Source organism: Clupea harengus, chromosome 20 (genome assembly GCF_900700415.2).
Source record: "Clupea harengus chromosome 20, Ch_v2.0.2, whole genome shotgun sequence".
NCBI classification, from domain to species: Eukaryota; Metazoa; Chordata; class Actinopteri; order Clupeiformes; family Clupeidae; genus Clupea; species Clupea harengus.
In genome coordinates this window covers 18,201,004-18,217,689 of record NC_045171.1, presented here as the reverse complement: position 1 = coordinate 18,217,689, position 16,686 = coordinate 18,201,004, and the positions used below count along the sequence as shown (strand labels likewise).

Genomic DNA, 16,686 nt, shown 5'->3' with positions numbered 1-16,686 from the left:
ATAAATGTGTGACTTGTCTGTGAGGTGTGAGGTGTCGTGGTGAGTTAATGAAGACCAGCGGACACAGGACGCGCAGTCATGGTGTGAAGTGATGAAGGTGCTGTGAGGTTGTGTGAGCAGACAGCAGACGCACACACACACACACACACACACACACACACACACACACACACACACACACACACACACACACACACACACACACACCACACACACACACACACACAGGCCTTTAGGGTTCATGGGGTGTTCTAAGGGAATGGTAGCATTCTGTAGAGAGAATAAGTGAAATTAACACTCAGTGGACAATCAGTTTGAGACCTTCATCAGCTGTCAGTCAATACCGCTACCTCTTCTGCTTGCTGTCCCCACCGTAAGGTTTGTTTCCTCCTGCAGTCTTCATGCCTGGTTCCCCACCGCACACACTTGAGTGGTCAGTCAGACAGTCAGTCTCCAACGTCCTTCACCCAGCGTCTCCCTGTTCCTGAACCCAGCCAGGGGGTCAAGATGCTGTCTGGGTATTCATGAGTGTCTGAGGGGGCTCTGTAGACAGAAAGACATATTTAGAGGATGATCAATATTCTGGGAGATCAGTTTGAAAACGTCCCTCTGTGTGTCTGTCTGTCTCTGTTGTTTTTCTAATGGCTGCTGGTGTGGAAAGGGGACATAATTTTCTGTCCCAAACTCAAACCATAACGATCAATCCGTCTAGCTGACAGACTCTCGCTCGCTCGTTACACTGTTCTGGTAGCTTCACAGCGTGGCCTGAAGGCCATAAGCAGCTCCCTCTGGCTTTCCCAACGAGGGGGTGATACCTGTTTGAAGTCTATCAGATCACACAGGCCTGGGCGGCAGAGGCTGTATGACTCACCCCGGCAGAGAGAAGGAGAGAGAGAAAGAGAGAGAGAGAGACAGAGAGAGAGAGGAGAGAATGAGCTGTTTTTGCTTCAGGCTATGAACTGAAGCTGGGCACCCCATCAAATCCTTTTCATTGCATTGTGTTAAAGGAGAGGCGATTGTCAGAGATGGAGCAGAATTAGATTATGCGCACTGATGGTGATGAATGGGATCCGCACAGGACCACTGTGACGTCACTCTTCCTCTCCTCCACTCCCCTCTCTCCTCTCTCGTCTCTCTCTCTCTCTCCTTCTCTCTCCCTCCCTCTCTTTTTCTCTTTTTCCTGTTTTATCAGTCTCTCTCATCCAGCTTCCTGAAATCTGTAAATTGAAATGCTTTGGCACAGAATTCAAATTACGTTTGTGCCGAAGCAACACTAACTGAACCTGCACACTGGGGCGAGAAGTGAAGAATGACAAACGGAGAGAAAAATGGCAAACGACAAATTAATTTGAAAATAGCCATTTTGGGTGCTAAATGCTATATGCATTGGTTTACAAACAACTGCCTCTGTTCAGACTTGCTGCACTAAATACCTGATTGTGCAACAGAGATATTCTTATTCCCTACAGTGTCAGCAGTTCTCAGCACAGAGCACTCATGAACTGTATATTAAATTATAGACTTGACCTTGCAACCCCCCCCCCATGTAAAGTTTACGTTCATGTTTTTTCATTAACTTCTCCTGCACGTCTTTCTCTTCTCTGTATTTCTCTCTATCTGTCTCTCTCTGCCTCTCTCTCTTTCTCTTTCTCTCTCTTTCCACTGCAGCAGCAGAGAGCTGGGGACACACTGCGAGTTGAAACAACAGAAAGGTGAGTTAAGGTTTCAAGAAAGAGTAGTCCTCTAGAACACGCACACACACACACACACACACACACACACACACACACACACACACACACACACACACACACCCCAAGTGTTACCATAGTGATGAACTTTCACAAACGCCACAAGGGCACAAGTGCACTGAAGACAAGAACTTTTCAACTAGTTGATATGTTCAATTGTGATATTTGTATTTAGAGTTATTGAAGAGGGTCTTTCTTGTCCATGTTTATTTTTAGTACTCTACTGAGTGCAAAAATACAGCATCTGATTTTCTAGAAGTTTCTGCCACTTCACTGTCAGTGATTACCACAGAGGCGTGACTAACCATCATCTGCCACTTGTGTAATAATATGATGAAATATAATTATCCCCCTGGCCCTAACCAGACAGACTGAATTCCTCCACGGATGAAGACTGCGTGGGTTTGTTTTGCTGTCGCTGATGATTACACGCCATTCATCTGTAGTATTCTTATGGAGTCACTCTTTCTTCTCTCTCTCTCTCTCTCTCGCTCTCTAGGTACAGCGTCTCTGGGATCGAGAGACAAACAGGGTCGTCTGTCAGAAAGGTAACTGTCAAAGATATATGTGCACACACACACACACACACACACACACACACACACACGCACACACACACACACAGATGAAAAAAGAAAATATGTGAATTATTACATCAAGCCCATACACTAAAACAAGACCTCTCTTTCTTTCTTTTTTTTCTCAGACTTTTCACTACACCTCCTTAAGAACGAAAACCAAAAAGAGGACCAAAGGTGGGTTTCAGTGCCAGCAACACTTACACCACATCTAGATACCCAGTTATACTGACTAGTTACTCTATGCCTACACCACATCTAGATACCCAGTTATACTGACCAGTTACTCTATGCCTACACCACATCTAGATACCCAGTTATACTGACCAGTTACTCTATGCCTACACCACATCTAGATACCCAGTTATACTGACTAGTTACTCTATGCCTACACCACATCTAGATACCCAGTTATACTGACCAGTTACTCTATGCCTACACCACATCTAGATACCCTGTTATACTGACCAGTTACTCTATGCCTACACCACATCTAGATACCCAGTTATACTGACCAGTTACTCTATGCCTACACCACATCTAGATACCCAGTTATACTGACTAGTTACTCTATGTCCAGTCCAGTCTGTCTATTAAATGCACAACCAGTAAGTTGCAGAGGTTTCGGTTATCCCATGTCTACCTGGCTCATTATGAATGTCCATATATGGTGTAAACAGGTTGCATTCCATCTAGTATTTGTGTCTTTGGGCTCTTCATGTGTCCCAAGTGGGGGCAGCTCATTCACAACTAGTTTTGGCTTTAGTAGCATGAAGGGCTGATGCTAACAAGTCTGAATGTCCCTCCTATTGAACTCGATGAATACACTACTATTCACCTGTGCTGTCTGCACTGCCACCTCCAGCTTCACCCTGACAAGGCCTCGAGCATTAAGATGTTTCAAACGCCTCGAACACACTAATCCTTCCCACCTACAATTAGACCAAACGGGCCCCATGGTGCTCCATTGGCATATATTATAACGTTGTTTTATTATCCCAATTATTGCTACACCACCGAGTGCAAGTGTAGAGCGGGGCTCAGGCAGCGGAAGTGGAGCGTATGGAGACCCATAAAAGGCTCCATCCGCACCGTCTCCTCCACAGTGGCCTTGCTGCCCCACAGAATTTAGATGGAAGATTTCCATAGATTAATGAGTGCGAGTGTGGGGAGAGGGAACTGTGGGGCTGAACATACAGTGATGCATTGTGTGAGGCTTATGGCGATCGCTTGCGTGATAGAGAAAGCCTCCCTATTTTCTTCAAGGTCAGTGTAATCCGCTAGCTCTTCACTAGCGCGGAGTCCTTGACTTGTCAGATATCACAGTTAATGTGTGTCCTGTGTCCTTTGACTGCATTCGCTGACCTTGAAGTTTTAAATCTTCATAAAGATTTCTCTTTCACTGAGGTAATAGGAGGGGAAGTGATTTAGTCCTAGATTTGCACACAAATGCACCTAAATGCTAATGTCGCTAATGGATTCTTTAGACTGTGGTTGAGTAGAATAAGAACGTTCAGGAATCAGATGTGGGGTATGCAACGTTTAGTAAGCACAAAGGCACACGCGCGCACACACACACACACACACACACACACACACACACACACACACACACACACACACACACACACACACACACACACACACACACACACACACACACATACATACACATACATGTACTGCGTGCTGCTGTTTTTAAAGACTAAAGTTAGTCTTTGACTGTACTATTGCCTAATCATGGCAAAATGTATTACAGGGGAAGGAATCTAGGAAGTCTTTAATGGAGGTTTAAATTAACATGATAAAAAGCAAGTGTAGGGGAGAATGGGGTTGGTTGGCACACTTTTTACCCTAGTGTGAATTGCTCATCATCAAAACATCTTTCAATAGTCATTCCTACATTAAATTGAAGCTTAAGGTGTTGGCTTGAAATGTGTATCCCTCTCATTTTCCATTTTATTGTAACAAAGAGGTAATTAACTAACAAAGACACTCTGACACATTGTGACAACCAACCCCATCACGGGGACGGTTGTCACACACTATGGGGTTGTTTGTCACAATGTTATTTTAATAGGAACATTTTTAAAAAGAAGGCAAGAAGGCAGAACTAAATTTGAAAGTTGAATTGCATTGACAAGTTGACAAATACATAACTTAACGCATCTTAACACAAAATGAGCAAGGAACATGAACAGGAAACACATCTTTATGCCAGCCTATATAACAACATGAAGAACAAAACAAATAACCCATGTGACCCCAAAGAGAACGTGACAACCAACCCCAACTGGAATTTCTTGCTAGGATCAAGGCTAACAACCATCTAACAACTAGTTAGCTCGCTAACAACAATCTAAACTATAGCTTTCCCATCACACTTTTTAAGGGTAACAATTGTTTTGTTATAAACCCATTGTATAAAAGCCTAGAAGAAAAATACTGAGGAGCTGAATATTTTCAATTTGACATGAAAAACACAAAAGGTCCTCATCTCAAGTTCAGCTGTCTTACTCCAGAGGAGACTATGTAGGTGAGCTCTGATCCCAATTCTGGAAATTTCCAAACCAAAATTCTGGAGACAGCTCTTTCTGGTGGCGAGATATAATGAGTGTGACAACCAACCCGTGTGACAACCAATGATTAAGTCATTAACAGTGTTTGGAAATTATCTCCATCAACCAACCCCGTTCTCCCTTACTTCATATGATGTTTTTTACATTGCCATTTGACAAAAATGTTTTAAAGTTTTTATCATGCCAGTGTCTGTTTATTTATCTATTAATACTTGCTTGTGGATATTCTCTCTCTCTCTCTCTCTCTCTCTTTCCCTCTCCATTTTGTGTGAAGAACCTTTGAGACTGTTGAAAGCTGAGAAGGGAATGAGCCAAATGATGTTTGACTTGACTTGAGTTCATGCCACGTCCTCCCTCAGGTTCTCTGACTAGCGGGAGTCGGCGGAGGATCTCTTGTAAAGACCTTGGCCACGGCGACTGCGAGGGCTGGCTGTGGAAGAAGAAAGATGCCAAAGGCTACTTCATGCAGAAGTGGAAAAAGTACTGGTTCATCCTGAAGGACTCGTGCCTCTACTGGTACACCAACCAGAATGTAAGCTGCCTCCAGTCTCATTAATGCATAACACTATAAATAAAATCATTTGACCGAGGGCCCGATGTAGGTTTTATTGCATTTAGGCACCAGACCAAGTACCACTATATGAAGCCGCTTTAGAGGTATAGGGGGAGAAATTAAAAGTTATTCAAAGTTAATTAAAACATCATCTTCGGTGAGGTAGTCTGTTTTAGAATGGATGAATACGCTAGCAGTTCAACATTCTGTGTGTGTCATAGACCTTATTAAAAAGATTGCTGTCCTTGTGTCCTACTGAGGAGATGAGACAGGGAGGCATTAAGGAAGGAGACATTGTCATGCCCTTGTTTTGGATGCGGTGGAATTTAGAGTCGGTTCTGCAGATGCAGCAAGTGTATGAGTTTGCTTGTCAAATGATCGGAGGTGACATCATGGGAGAAATCAGATCATGGTGACAAAGCTGGGCGATGAGTCATGACTAACAGCCAAACCTCTCTTCCTCTCCATCATCTCTCTCTCTCTCTCTCTCTCTCTCTCTCTCTCTCTGCCTCTCTCTCTCTCTCTGTCCTCCTCTCACTCCCTCTCTCTCTCTCTCTCCTCTCTCTCTCCCTCACTCTCTCTCTCTCTCTGTCCTCTCTCTCTCTCTCTCTGTCCTCACTCTCACTCCCTCTCTCTCTCTCTGTCCTCTCTCTCTCTCTCTCTGTCCTCTCTCTCTCTGTCATCACTCTCACTCCCTCTCTCTCTCTCTGTCCTCACTCTCTCTCCCTCTCTCTCTCTCTCTGTCCTCCCTCTCTCTCTTTCTCTCCCTCTCTCTCTCTCTCTCTCTCTCTCTCTCTCTCTCTCTGTCACATGTAGGACGAGAAAGCGGAGGGATTCATCAGTCTCCCAGAGTTCAGAATAGACAGAGCCATCGAGTGCAGGCGGAAATTGTAAGTGTCCCTCAGGCCTTTCTTGAATGCCACCCCTCCCCTTCTCTCTCTCCCCTCTCCCCCCCTCCCCCTCTCTCTCTCTCTCTCTCTCTCTCTCTTCCCTCTTTCCTCTTCCTCTCCTTTGTCTCTGTCTCATCTGCTCTGCCCTCTGGGTACCAACACGGGGAAACGTCATGCCTAGGATGAAAAAAAAGAAAAGGAAAGAAAAATCAGGCTATGGGGGCTGTAGGTCACGTTGATGGATACGCACCTGTCCGTCTCCAGGTCGGGGGAAAGATGATAGGGGGCACAGCAGGAGCAGCTCCTCCCTGGGCATTGACCCTCAAACGCACCCCCCCACCCCCACCCCAGGCCTGACGCCTTGTGAGCTGTCGCTAATGAGCCGCGTGCTTTGCAAGTCTAAATATAGCTGCTGAAATCGAGGCCTGGTCCCCCTCCATCTCTGGCTGTCTCTGGCTCTCACCTGAGGGGCTGGGCTGGGCTGGATGCGCTGCGCTGCGCGGGGTGTCTGGGGCGCGGGCAGAAGGAGGACGTGCCCTCTGCTGGAGACTGGAACAGGAGCTGAGGGGCTGAGTGGGGCTCTTTCACTGGCTCCTCTCTCCTCTCCTTCAGCGGTCCTGTGCCTCACAGACAAGCAGAGACTGAGAGAGGTGCCGTCCAAGGGCGTTACACACTAGTGTTAGCACTAGCGCCAGCAGTAGCATGCTAATTGACCATCAATTACCACCAACGTGGTGAAATCTTGCATCACGTCATCAAGTCCAAAATGGAGGGTTTAGTACGCTGTGACACGTACACTATCTTTCGACAACCAGATTCAGAATCATGGTTACATTCTAAAATTGTCAGGAATTTTGGACTAAATTCTCACAATGTGACTGTGGCCACAGTTCATATCTATAAAGCCACCGGTATGGAGGTATGGAAGTTGAATTCCATCATCTGCTGTCATTGTCACTCTGACGACCTCATTTTGCATTCTTTGTTGCATAATCTGATTTCTGTGGCAAACGTGATACCGACGAGAAGCGATGAAGATTCGTCCTGTATAGCATCGCAGCCATTTAAACGTAGAGGAATTCAGTTGACTGATGGCAGATTAAGGGCAGATGATGCAGTAATACCAGCAGTAATGAGCTCTCAGCTCATAGCTAACCTTTCACAATCACTCTCTCCCTTCTCTTCTCCACTACTAACTCTCTCTCTCTCTCTCTCTTTTTCTTTTTCTTTCTCTGCCGGTCAGATTCAGACTCATGATTACATTGGGAAGTTGTCAGTAAATGTGACTGTGGCCTCAGCTCATGTCTATAAATCTACCAGTGGGGATTACAGAAGCAGATTCTCATTATTTGGTTCAGTTGACACTCGTATATCATTTAATGCAATGATTTGGCATTCTTTGTTAAATACTCTGTTAAAAATGTGGATACCATGTAGTTTGAAAGAAGTGAAAGATTTGTCCTGCATGATATGACAGACATTTAAACTTATAAAAATTCTTAGATAAAAGACTCCAGAGTAGACAGAGAGGAGATGATGCAGTAATAGCATTAATGATCCCTCTGCTGATAGCTAACCTTTCACAATCACTCTCCCTTCTCTTTCACTAACTCTCTATCTCTCTTTTCTTTTGTCTGCCTGTCTTGTCTCGTAGTGCTTTCAAAGCCTGCCACCCTAAAATCAAGAGTTTCTTCTTTGCCACGGACTGTTCGGATGAAATGAACAGGTGAGGTCTTTTGATGTCTTGCACTATTAGCATTTTTTTAAACACAATTGCGCACACAAACATAACTGTCACTTCAATCCAGATCAAACCCACAGTCCTAAAATCCAAAAGATGCTTGTTTGACGATCTGCTCGTCTGTAGACACACTCTCAGTTAGATTTCCTATTACAGATATCATGCACACGTGACAAGCAATGAGTTTTACTGCCCTGGTATAGTTTTATGTTTCTGGAAGCACTGATCACATTTTCATTATTATTATAGTTGTTGTTGTTGTTGTTGTTATTGTTGGTGTTGTTGTTGTTATTAGCATGATGAAAACAGTCAGTGGAGCTAAGACGTTGTGAGTGTGGACGTGTAGAGAAAACACACATTCTGGAACGTGCCCTCTTACCTTCTATTGTGTTAGTCTGGGGAAAACTAGGACCAAGCATGGCCATTAAATTTGCAAGAATGTAAAGCAAGTTTACACACACGCACCCACCACACACACACACATGCGCGCGCACACACACACTCACACACAGGCACGCACGCACGCGCACACACACACACACACACACACAACACACACAAACACAAAGCTATAAGCAATCACATATACACACACACACATCACTATGCACACAAACACACACACACTCACACTCAGAGAAAGACTTCCATTCGCACCAAACATGGCTCTTAAATCCTCCCTATGAATAAGTGATGTGTGTTTCTCTTTCTTTGCTGCCAAAGGAGTAAAAGTCTGAACCAGCCACAAGCCTTAAGTGCATTTTGGCCGATGCCCTCTCTTTTTCAATGTGCGTCTTTTTTTAGAGAAGGAAGGGACTTGGCTACTCTAGAGATGAAGTACAGTGTGCAACCTGTCAGATGCCTGGATCAGCTTTTATTCGCTGGCCTGACTCAAGCAATTATCCCTTTTGAATAGGGGTGAGAGCCCTACTGTAAAATGTTGTTTGTTTGTGTGTGTGTTTTGTGTGTGTGTGTGTTTTTGCAAGTGCATGTATGAGTGTGTATGTGTGGGTGTGCGTGTGCGTGGGTGTTTGAGTGTGTGTGCCTGTGTTTGTGTGTGTGTTTGTGTGTGTGTTGAGAGATGCTGTACAAAAGCTGCTGCCTGTGATCAGGAGTGTGCTGATTGTGGGGTCATGACCTCTATAGAAGACTCTATAAATATTTGCTCTGAGTTGTTATCTTTCAACTTGTGAAATCCCATTGAGGATTAAAATGGTTTAATTTCACTCCTGCTTCCTGAGTCTTTCTGGCGGACGATGAAATCTCCTTTGGTCCAGAGGTTGGCTGTATGGACTCCTCATGCGTGTGCATAGAGAGAGAAACGGCACAGGCACCTGGGGAAAACACTTTGCCTTAATGTTGCTTCAGACAACAGAACCAGAAAACCAGAAAACACAACCCCCTACAGGTCCTTGGGCCCCTGCACCAACACACACTCTTGGAATGGGAGGGAGGGGGGGAGGGCAATAAATATGCATGAATATGGAGATCAAGCAAACTGAAAACGAAGTCAGTACAATTACGCTTCTCCCAGGAGGGCTGACGTCACACCTGCCCTGAGGGGAAGTGTGTGTGCTGAAGACACACACACACACACACACACACACACACACACACACTGGTCATGGCTTTGTATGGACCACACCACAGTAGTTACCACATCAGAGGATAGTGTGTGTGTGTTTGTGTGTGTGTGTGTGTGTGTGTGTGTGTGTGTAGTGGTGTCAGTTTCTTTATTTGTTTAACTTGCTTATGCACACAAAACATCCCTCTGAGTCATGAACATTTAACATGAATAACATAAATAACGAGCAAGACATTCTTGTCATGATCAGGTCAAACAAACAAGCGTATTTGTGATGAACGCTGCTTGAACCCTGAAGAGGGAGGGGTAGTTAATGTTTCTATTTTTGAGAGCACGCTGTTGCCTTCTAGATTAAACATTTTAAAACATCTAGCACGTCAGCCTGTGTGAAAAATACCAAATCACACTCCCACTACTTATACCTCATCAGGTTTTGATTGCATTAGTTATTCGGTTCACTTAATATTGCAATTATGAGAGCCACACCTTTGAGTGGCACCTGCGGCACCTGCACCAGCGCCGTCTTTGTGAGCCAGAGACGTCTCAGGAGCTCTGAGTGTGAGAGACGGACGTGAGAGATTAGAGACTTTTTTTCTGAACAGCTGGGGAAAAAGAAATACTTCTTAATAACTCAAAAGTACTTCTGTGTAGCCCATATGCTGTCATCGATGTTGCATCTCAGGGATGAATAGGCAGCCATAGAGTACCTTCAATCCAGCAGCAGCAAACATGGCAGAAATATCCAGCAGGCGTGTGCTGTATACCCGGACCAAAAATGATGCAGTTTTGCAATGAACAAATGGAAATAAGTTCATGTTAATGAAGGCATTTTTTTTTTTCATTCCATTGTGGATCATCAACTGTAAAAGTTTTGCATCTCATTTGACATCAAAGCAAGGGATATGGCCATGTGTTCCTGTTTCCATAAGATAGAGAAGCCATCCTGCTGCACATGTCAGGGGAATGGCTCTTCACTGTGGCGCTGTAAAATAGTTACACCACACTGTTGTAACAAGGCCAAACAGCTCCAGCAAGAAAAAGAGCAGAGAGAGAGAGAAAGAGAGAGAGAAAGAAAGAAAGAGAGAGGGAGAGAAGGAAAGAAAGAAAGAAAGAGAGAGGGAGGAGAGACCTGGCGGTCTGTTTCTGTTCAGACGAGACACACCTGCTTCCTGGGCTTGTCGTCTCTGGGAGTGGGTGACGCAAATACTGTGACGCTCGCTGGTAATGACAAGCAAAATACACTTCCTGCCAACGTTGCCTTTGACCGACCACAAGGACCACCTCTGAGACCGAAATGTCTTTTTGAGTGTGTGTGTGTTTGTAAGAGTTATGTGTGTGTGCGGCTTTGTGTCTGTACCTTTGTAAGAGGTTATGTATGTGTGTCTATGTCTATGTCTGTGTCTCTGTGTGTGTGTGTATGTGTGTGTGTGTGTATGAAAGAAAGAGAGAGAGATAGAGTGTGTGTGTGAGTGTGTGCAAAAGTGCAACTGTGTGTGTATGCTATTTTTAGTCATGCCCTCATTATTCGCTGGCCTGAGGGACAAGTGTGTGACGCTGGTGTGTGAACTCGTTTGTCCCTTGTGGTTTTTTTTCATTTGTCTTTCCTCCTGTACAATCTGTGACTGTTGGAGCTCCAGAGCTGAGCTGGGACAGTGGGGGGAGGGGGGAGGGGGGGCGCACAGCGTGCCCCTCTTCAGTCCCCTCTCCAACTCTCCTCACTTCCTCCTCGTCACTATCTCTCTCTCTCTCTCTCTGTTTCTCTCTCTCACTCACTCACTCGATCACTCACTTCTCCAGAAAAGATGGCTGAGCTAAATTTAACCCAACGTCACTTCAGAAGGGGGGAAGAGATGGACGTAAATGATTTAGTTCTGTATCGGTCCCCCTTCTATCGCTCTCTCTATCTTTCTCTCTCCTCTTCCCTTCTCCCCTTACTCAATCCTTTCATCCTCCATTTTACCTTTTTTTTTGCTCCAAGCTTGCTGTTCCTCTTTGTTGCAAATAGAGCAGGGGGTTGAGCTTCAGAGATGGAAAGAGAGGGGGGAGGGGGGGGGCATGAAAAATAGATTGTGATTAAGAATTCATGCAAAAAAGGATATGCCAGAAACGCCATTCCCTGGCCCCTCTGATTTTACATTTTTTTTTTTGGAAGAGTGAGGGACAGAAGGATACAGTGGGAAAGAGAGGGAGAGGAAGAGAGAGAGAGAGAGAGAGAGAGAGAGAGAGAGAGAGATGATTGTGATCATTAATTCACAGTGAGAGAGGGGAAATATTGGACTTGAAGCTCAGTGTGTGTGTGTGTGTGTCTGTGTGTCTGTGTGTGTCTGTGTGTCTCTCTGTGTGTGTGTCTGTGTGTCTGTGTGTCTGTGTGTGTGTGTGTGTGTGTGTGTGTGTGTGTGTGTGTGTGTGTGTGTGTATGTGTGTGTGGGGATCTCAGATGACATGCATGCATTTCTACCAACTATGCCAAAAGCAAACACCGTGGTGCCGCTCGGCGCTTGCCTGTGGCTGCAGTGGCAGGCTTTTCACAGAGACACAGTAGCAGAGGAAACTGCTTGTTTACCGTTCAAAAGAGGACTCACAATTGGTATTGTCCTACAGGGAGTCTTCCACTTATATGTGTTTGGGAGCGTTTTAGGAAGCGAGGGAGCGAGGGAGGGAGAGAGAGAGAGAGAGAGAGAGAGAGAGAGATGGTGAGTGGAGGGGAGGGGGCGGTGGGCACAGATGTCTCTACTTGAGCAGATAAAATGCCATTTTTCGAGTGCTTTCCGTTGCTTTTGTGTTGTCTGAAGGGCTCAGAGCATTTCAGGCTCTTAATGGTGAGACAGTCAGAGAGGAAGACAGACATGTCTGGCTAATACAGAGGAAAGACAGGAACCTCAGCGAAAGAGTAAAAGACAGACAGAAAGTTAGGTAGAAAACAGATTTTTGCATTTACAATGTCCACTGAGTGCACTGCTCATGTTTTTACTTGATACAAACTACTAACACTAGATTAAATCTGAATACATTTAACATACACATACATCAATGATGGTAATGAGTGCAGCAAGTACACTGTATCAGGTCATGGAGTATTAAGTTCACAGTGCCCTAGGACACTCACCTTTTTATATAAGAGCTGAGGTGAGCAGAGAGGAAAGCGACACGTGCTCCCAGATGCTGATCCTCTCCTGTCCTGTCGGCCATCCATTATAGCTCAGGAGTGGGCCAGGTCATCAGAGGACGCCCCGTCTACACTGGCATGGCCTGGTTCACCCTGCGATGCTTTAGCAAGTCAGGAGGTGGTGTCACCCTACACAAGACAGAGAAAGAGAGACAGACCGGGAGAATAAGTGAAGCTGAGTTGAGTAAGGGAATTTGAGAAATTAAATGTATTTGTTTCCTGGAATAATGGTTTGGAATGTACCTATCAGTATTTACTTTCTTAACTCTACGCCAGACTGTGTCACAAACCTTTGCTTCAATGTTTAAAGATATATAGTGTGTATGACATTGCTACATTGCTTCCTGACAGTCGCCACGGTCCTTCTGAATTATACCGTAATCGCTGAAAACAGATTATTTTTTCGCCAATGAGGCCCAGCCTAAACATGTCCCGCCCCTCTCGTCCCTCATAGGTGGATGAACCGTCTGGGCCTTGCAGCCATTGGCTACACACCCGATGACAAGGTGCCCCGTCCAGATGAAGGTGAGGCTTGTTAATGTAATTTCTGACTTCCTGTTCCACAGTTGGCAGGGCACCACACTGGCATTGCCAAGGTTAGGCTTTTATTGCCTAATTGAAGGCTAGACGCCCCCTGTGCTGTAAACAGGTTAAATGGACAAACATGAGCTTAAATACACTAAACTTTGGAAGTCACCTGTTATTGTCACCATTTGTAGTAAAAGAAAAAAAAACACCACAAAAAAAACATTCAGAGAAATATGTTACATAATAGTGAGTTTGAGTTTGGAGAAAAATGATACAGTGGTGCCAAGTGTCATGATATTCCTTTACTTAATATTATGATTTAAATTGTATTTTGGTACATATGTCTACATCTAACATTCCTTCTGAAAATGTTTGTGGCTGGTCTGAAAAAACTGTACATAATATCTTTCAAATCTTCCCAGACTACTGGAGTGAGAGTGACCAGGATGAAATGGACGGTTCCATGACCTTAAAACAAGACGGACCATCATCGCTGTGTGACACCTACCATCGCACTCCCTCGGTGAGGAGCACACACACACACACACACACACACACACACACACACACACACACACACACGCACACACACACACTTTCTTAGATGAACTCCTCTTCTCATATTGTTGATGTTGTTGTGTAATGTCTTACAGCGCATTATCTCTCTGGGGGATACTCATTTAAGGGGGCCAACACTACGAGTCCAGTGTGCTTAATAAAACTCAATACTCTGAATAAAACATGAGAGGGAGAAAGAGAAGGGGGTGGGTGTGTGTGGGGGGTTGGGTGAGAGAGGGAAGGATGGTTTTAATCAGCTTCACTTCTGATAATATTCATCTGCCTTCACATGAATAGACATTTATTTACTATATCACCACTAGAGGGTGCTGTGTTGGACAGTCCAACTACACACTCTCCATAAGAATAGCACACAAGACATAGAACAATGTATGAAAACTTGGTATTTCTCATCAGTAATGTACAAAACCTTTGTTGTACCCTGACGAAGTGTATTGAGTTAATGTCACAGAAATAATTTGGGTTTAGATTGTAAGACATTCAACCTTTTGCATAAATGTTGTCTGTTAATCTACCACTACAAACAGTGATGGTCCTTGAACTTTGTAGGTCTCAGACACTTCAGATATATGAAATGTACCAAAGACACTCATTCTCCATCTCATCCTCTCCCCCACACACTCTTCTCCCACACTCCTACCTTCTTCTGGTGCTCCCATATATCTCCCACACACGCACCTGTATGTATGTGTGTGTGTGTGTGTGTGTGTTTACGTCTGTCTGCCTGTTCATCTGCATGTGTGTGTGTGGACTGTGTGTACCTGTGTGTGATTTCTTATTCCTCCCTTTCAACCTCCAACCGACCACCTCCTCTCCCGCCGTCCCCACTACTACTACCACACACACACACACACACACACACACACACACACACACACACACATACACACACCTGTCCTGTCTCCTGTCTCCTCTCCCCACTCCACACACACACACACACCCCTCTCCTCTTCCCTCTCCACACACCTCTACCGCCTCTCCCTCACCGTCAGGTTCACCAGCTGCACTGCTACGATCAGCTGCCGCGCTCCCAGAGCTCGGTGAACCTGCGGCGCTCCCTCACGCCCTCCCCTCTCCCCCTGCAGGTCACCTCCTCCACCAGCCCCTTCCCCGAACACCAGGGCCGCCACTTCTCCAGCGAGTCCAACTACTCGCACTCGTCCGCCGAGGACTCCTCCGGCTGCCGCTCCACGCACCGCGAGCGCCGCTCCTGGCAGGACCTCATAGAGACGCCCCTCACCAGCTCCGGACTGCACTTCCTGCAGACGGTCCCCACCGGTGGCAGCGGCGGTAGCGGGGGAGAGGGCGAGGGCGGGGATGGATACGGGGGCAGGGGCGGGGTGCCGAGTCTGACGATGTCGCCGGAGCGGCGGCGGCAAGCCACGTTGCCCGTGCGCCGGCACCACCACGTGGACCGCGACGGGCCGTTCCCATTGGTGGAGAGCGAGAGCGACCGGGCCGGGGAGAAGCACGCGCACAGACGCGCGCACAAGCAGCGCAGCCAGAGCCTGCCGCGTAACCGCGAGCTGCGGCCGCCGCGCACACACACCTCTGCCAGCGCCACGCGGGCGCACGCGCACGACGAGAGGAGCGAGGATGAGGACAGGCCCTCAAACACACACAGCGACGATGGCAAAGAAGGTGTGCACACATACGTACAAAACACAGCAATAACATAGTATTCACACTGCTTAAATAGTCACTGAAAATACATTTATTCCACCAAACACTTATACTCTATGTTATGATTGTACACAGTCATACAACTAGAAGTATACTATATATATATATCTGAGAATACTTTTACCCTACAACTATCATGTCTACTAATATCACAGGCTCGGCCACCATACAGTAAGGGACAGTGATGATAAAGTAGCTCTGGTGTAGTCTAAAAGAGTAGTCAGGAGTTTGTTTGAAACCCAGGATGGGAACACGTTGTATGTTTGTGTCCCTTCTCTGTGGACATTAATGTCCCAGGTTTCTGAAGAATTAGATTGTTATGTTTGCACACGTAATTCTATGTTCCATGTAAACATCATATCCTAAATGTGATGAAAACCGGGATAAGCATCATGACCAGGACACTCATGTCTATGTACTGTATGTAACCACACTCTCTGATGTGTGTGTGACGTGCAGCGAGAGAGGAGTGTGATGGTAGCACGGCGCCAGACGGCCTGGAGGAGCTGTACCGCTCGCTGGAGCAGGCCAACCTCTCCGTCCTGGGCGACCTGCGGCCCACCACCAAACAGGAGTTCCGCCGCATTTTCCTCAAGCGCTGCGATGACCCTGTCGTCAACGACAAGCTGCACCACGTCCGAGCCCTCAACAGCACCCTTAAGGTACGACCTCTGACCTCCGACCCCAGGTACTGAACTTTAGCGCTGACCTTACTGACCACACGCACCTTTTCAGGAGGGACAGGTGGTAAGTGCCCTCCTCTCACTGGATCAGATCAGCCAATCAGAGCTTGCATTTGATCCAATATCTTTCAGTAGATAATTTATGAAACATGTTGATTGGTTAATGGAATCCTCTCAGACGATTTTCTAAACTGGGATTGGTTTAGGGGAGAGACTCCCCTGAGGGTCATAGAATCCTGAATCAAGCAGCATTAATAACAAATCCCCTCCATACATTATCAACACTGTCCTATAACAGAAATACATCACTTCTGCCTGTTTCCACTAAATAATTACTAAATTTCTCAGCGCACTGGTAGATTCTAAATGT

General features: G+C 45.9%; 1 protein-coding gene across 1 annotated transcript in view; it reads left to right on the top strand.

Annotated features, from left to right (window-relative positions):
- Positions 1 to 16,686, top strand: part of LOC105906216 (connector enhancer of kinase suppressor of ras 2-like) — a 104,391-nt gene that overhangs the window by 84,355 nt on the left and 3,350 nt on the right. Inside the window, exons 14-24 of the mRNA XM_042702806.1 lie at positions 1,669 to 1,712; positions 2,251 to 2,299; positions 2,458 to 2,506; positions 5,268 to 5,440; positions 6,278 to 6,351; positions 8,006 to 8,077; positions 13,298 to 13,368; positions 13,794 to 13,894; positions 15,036 to 15,605; positions 15,931 to 15,964; positions 16,093 to 16,295. Coding sequence (XP_042558740.1) covers positions 1,669 to 1,712; positions 2,251 to 2,299; positions 2,458 to 2,506; positions 5,268 to 5,440; positions 6,278 to 6,351; positions 8,006 to 8,077; positions 13,298 to 13,368; positions 13,794 to 13,894; positions 15,036 to 15,605; positions 15,931 to 15,964; positions 16,093 to 16,295 — 1,440 coding nt within the window. The remainder of the gene's footprint in view (positions 1 to 1,668; positions 1,713 to 2,250; positions 2,300 to 2,457; positions 2,507 to 5,267; positions 5,441 to 6,277; positions 6,352 to 8,005; positions 8,078 to 13,297; positions 13,369 to 13,793; positions 13,895 to 15,035; positions 15,606 to 15,930; positions 15,965 to 16,092; positions 16,296 to 16,686) is intronic.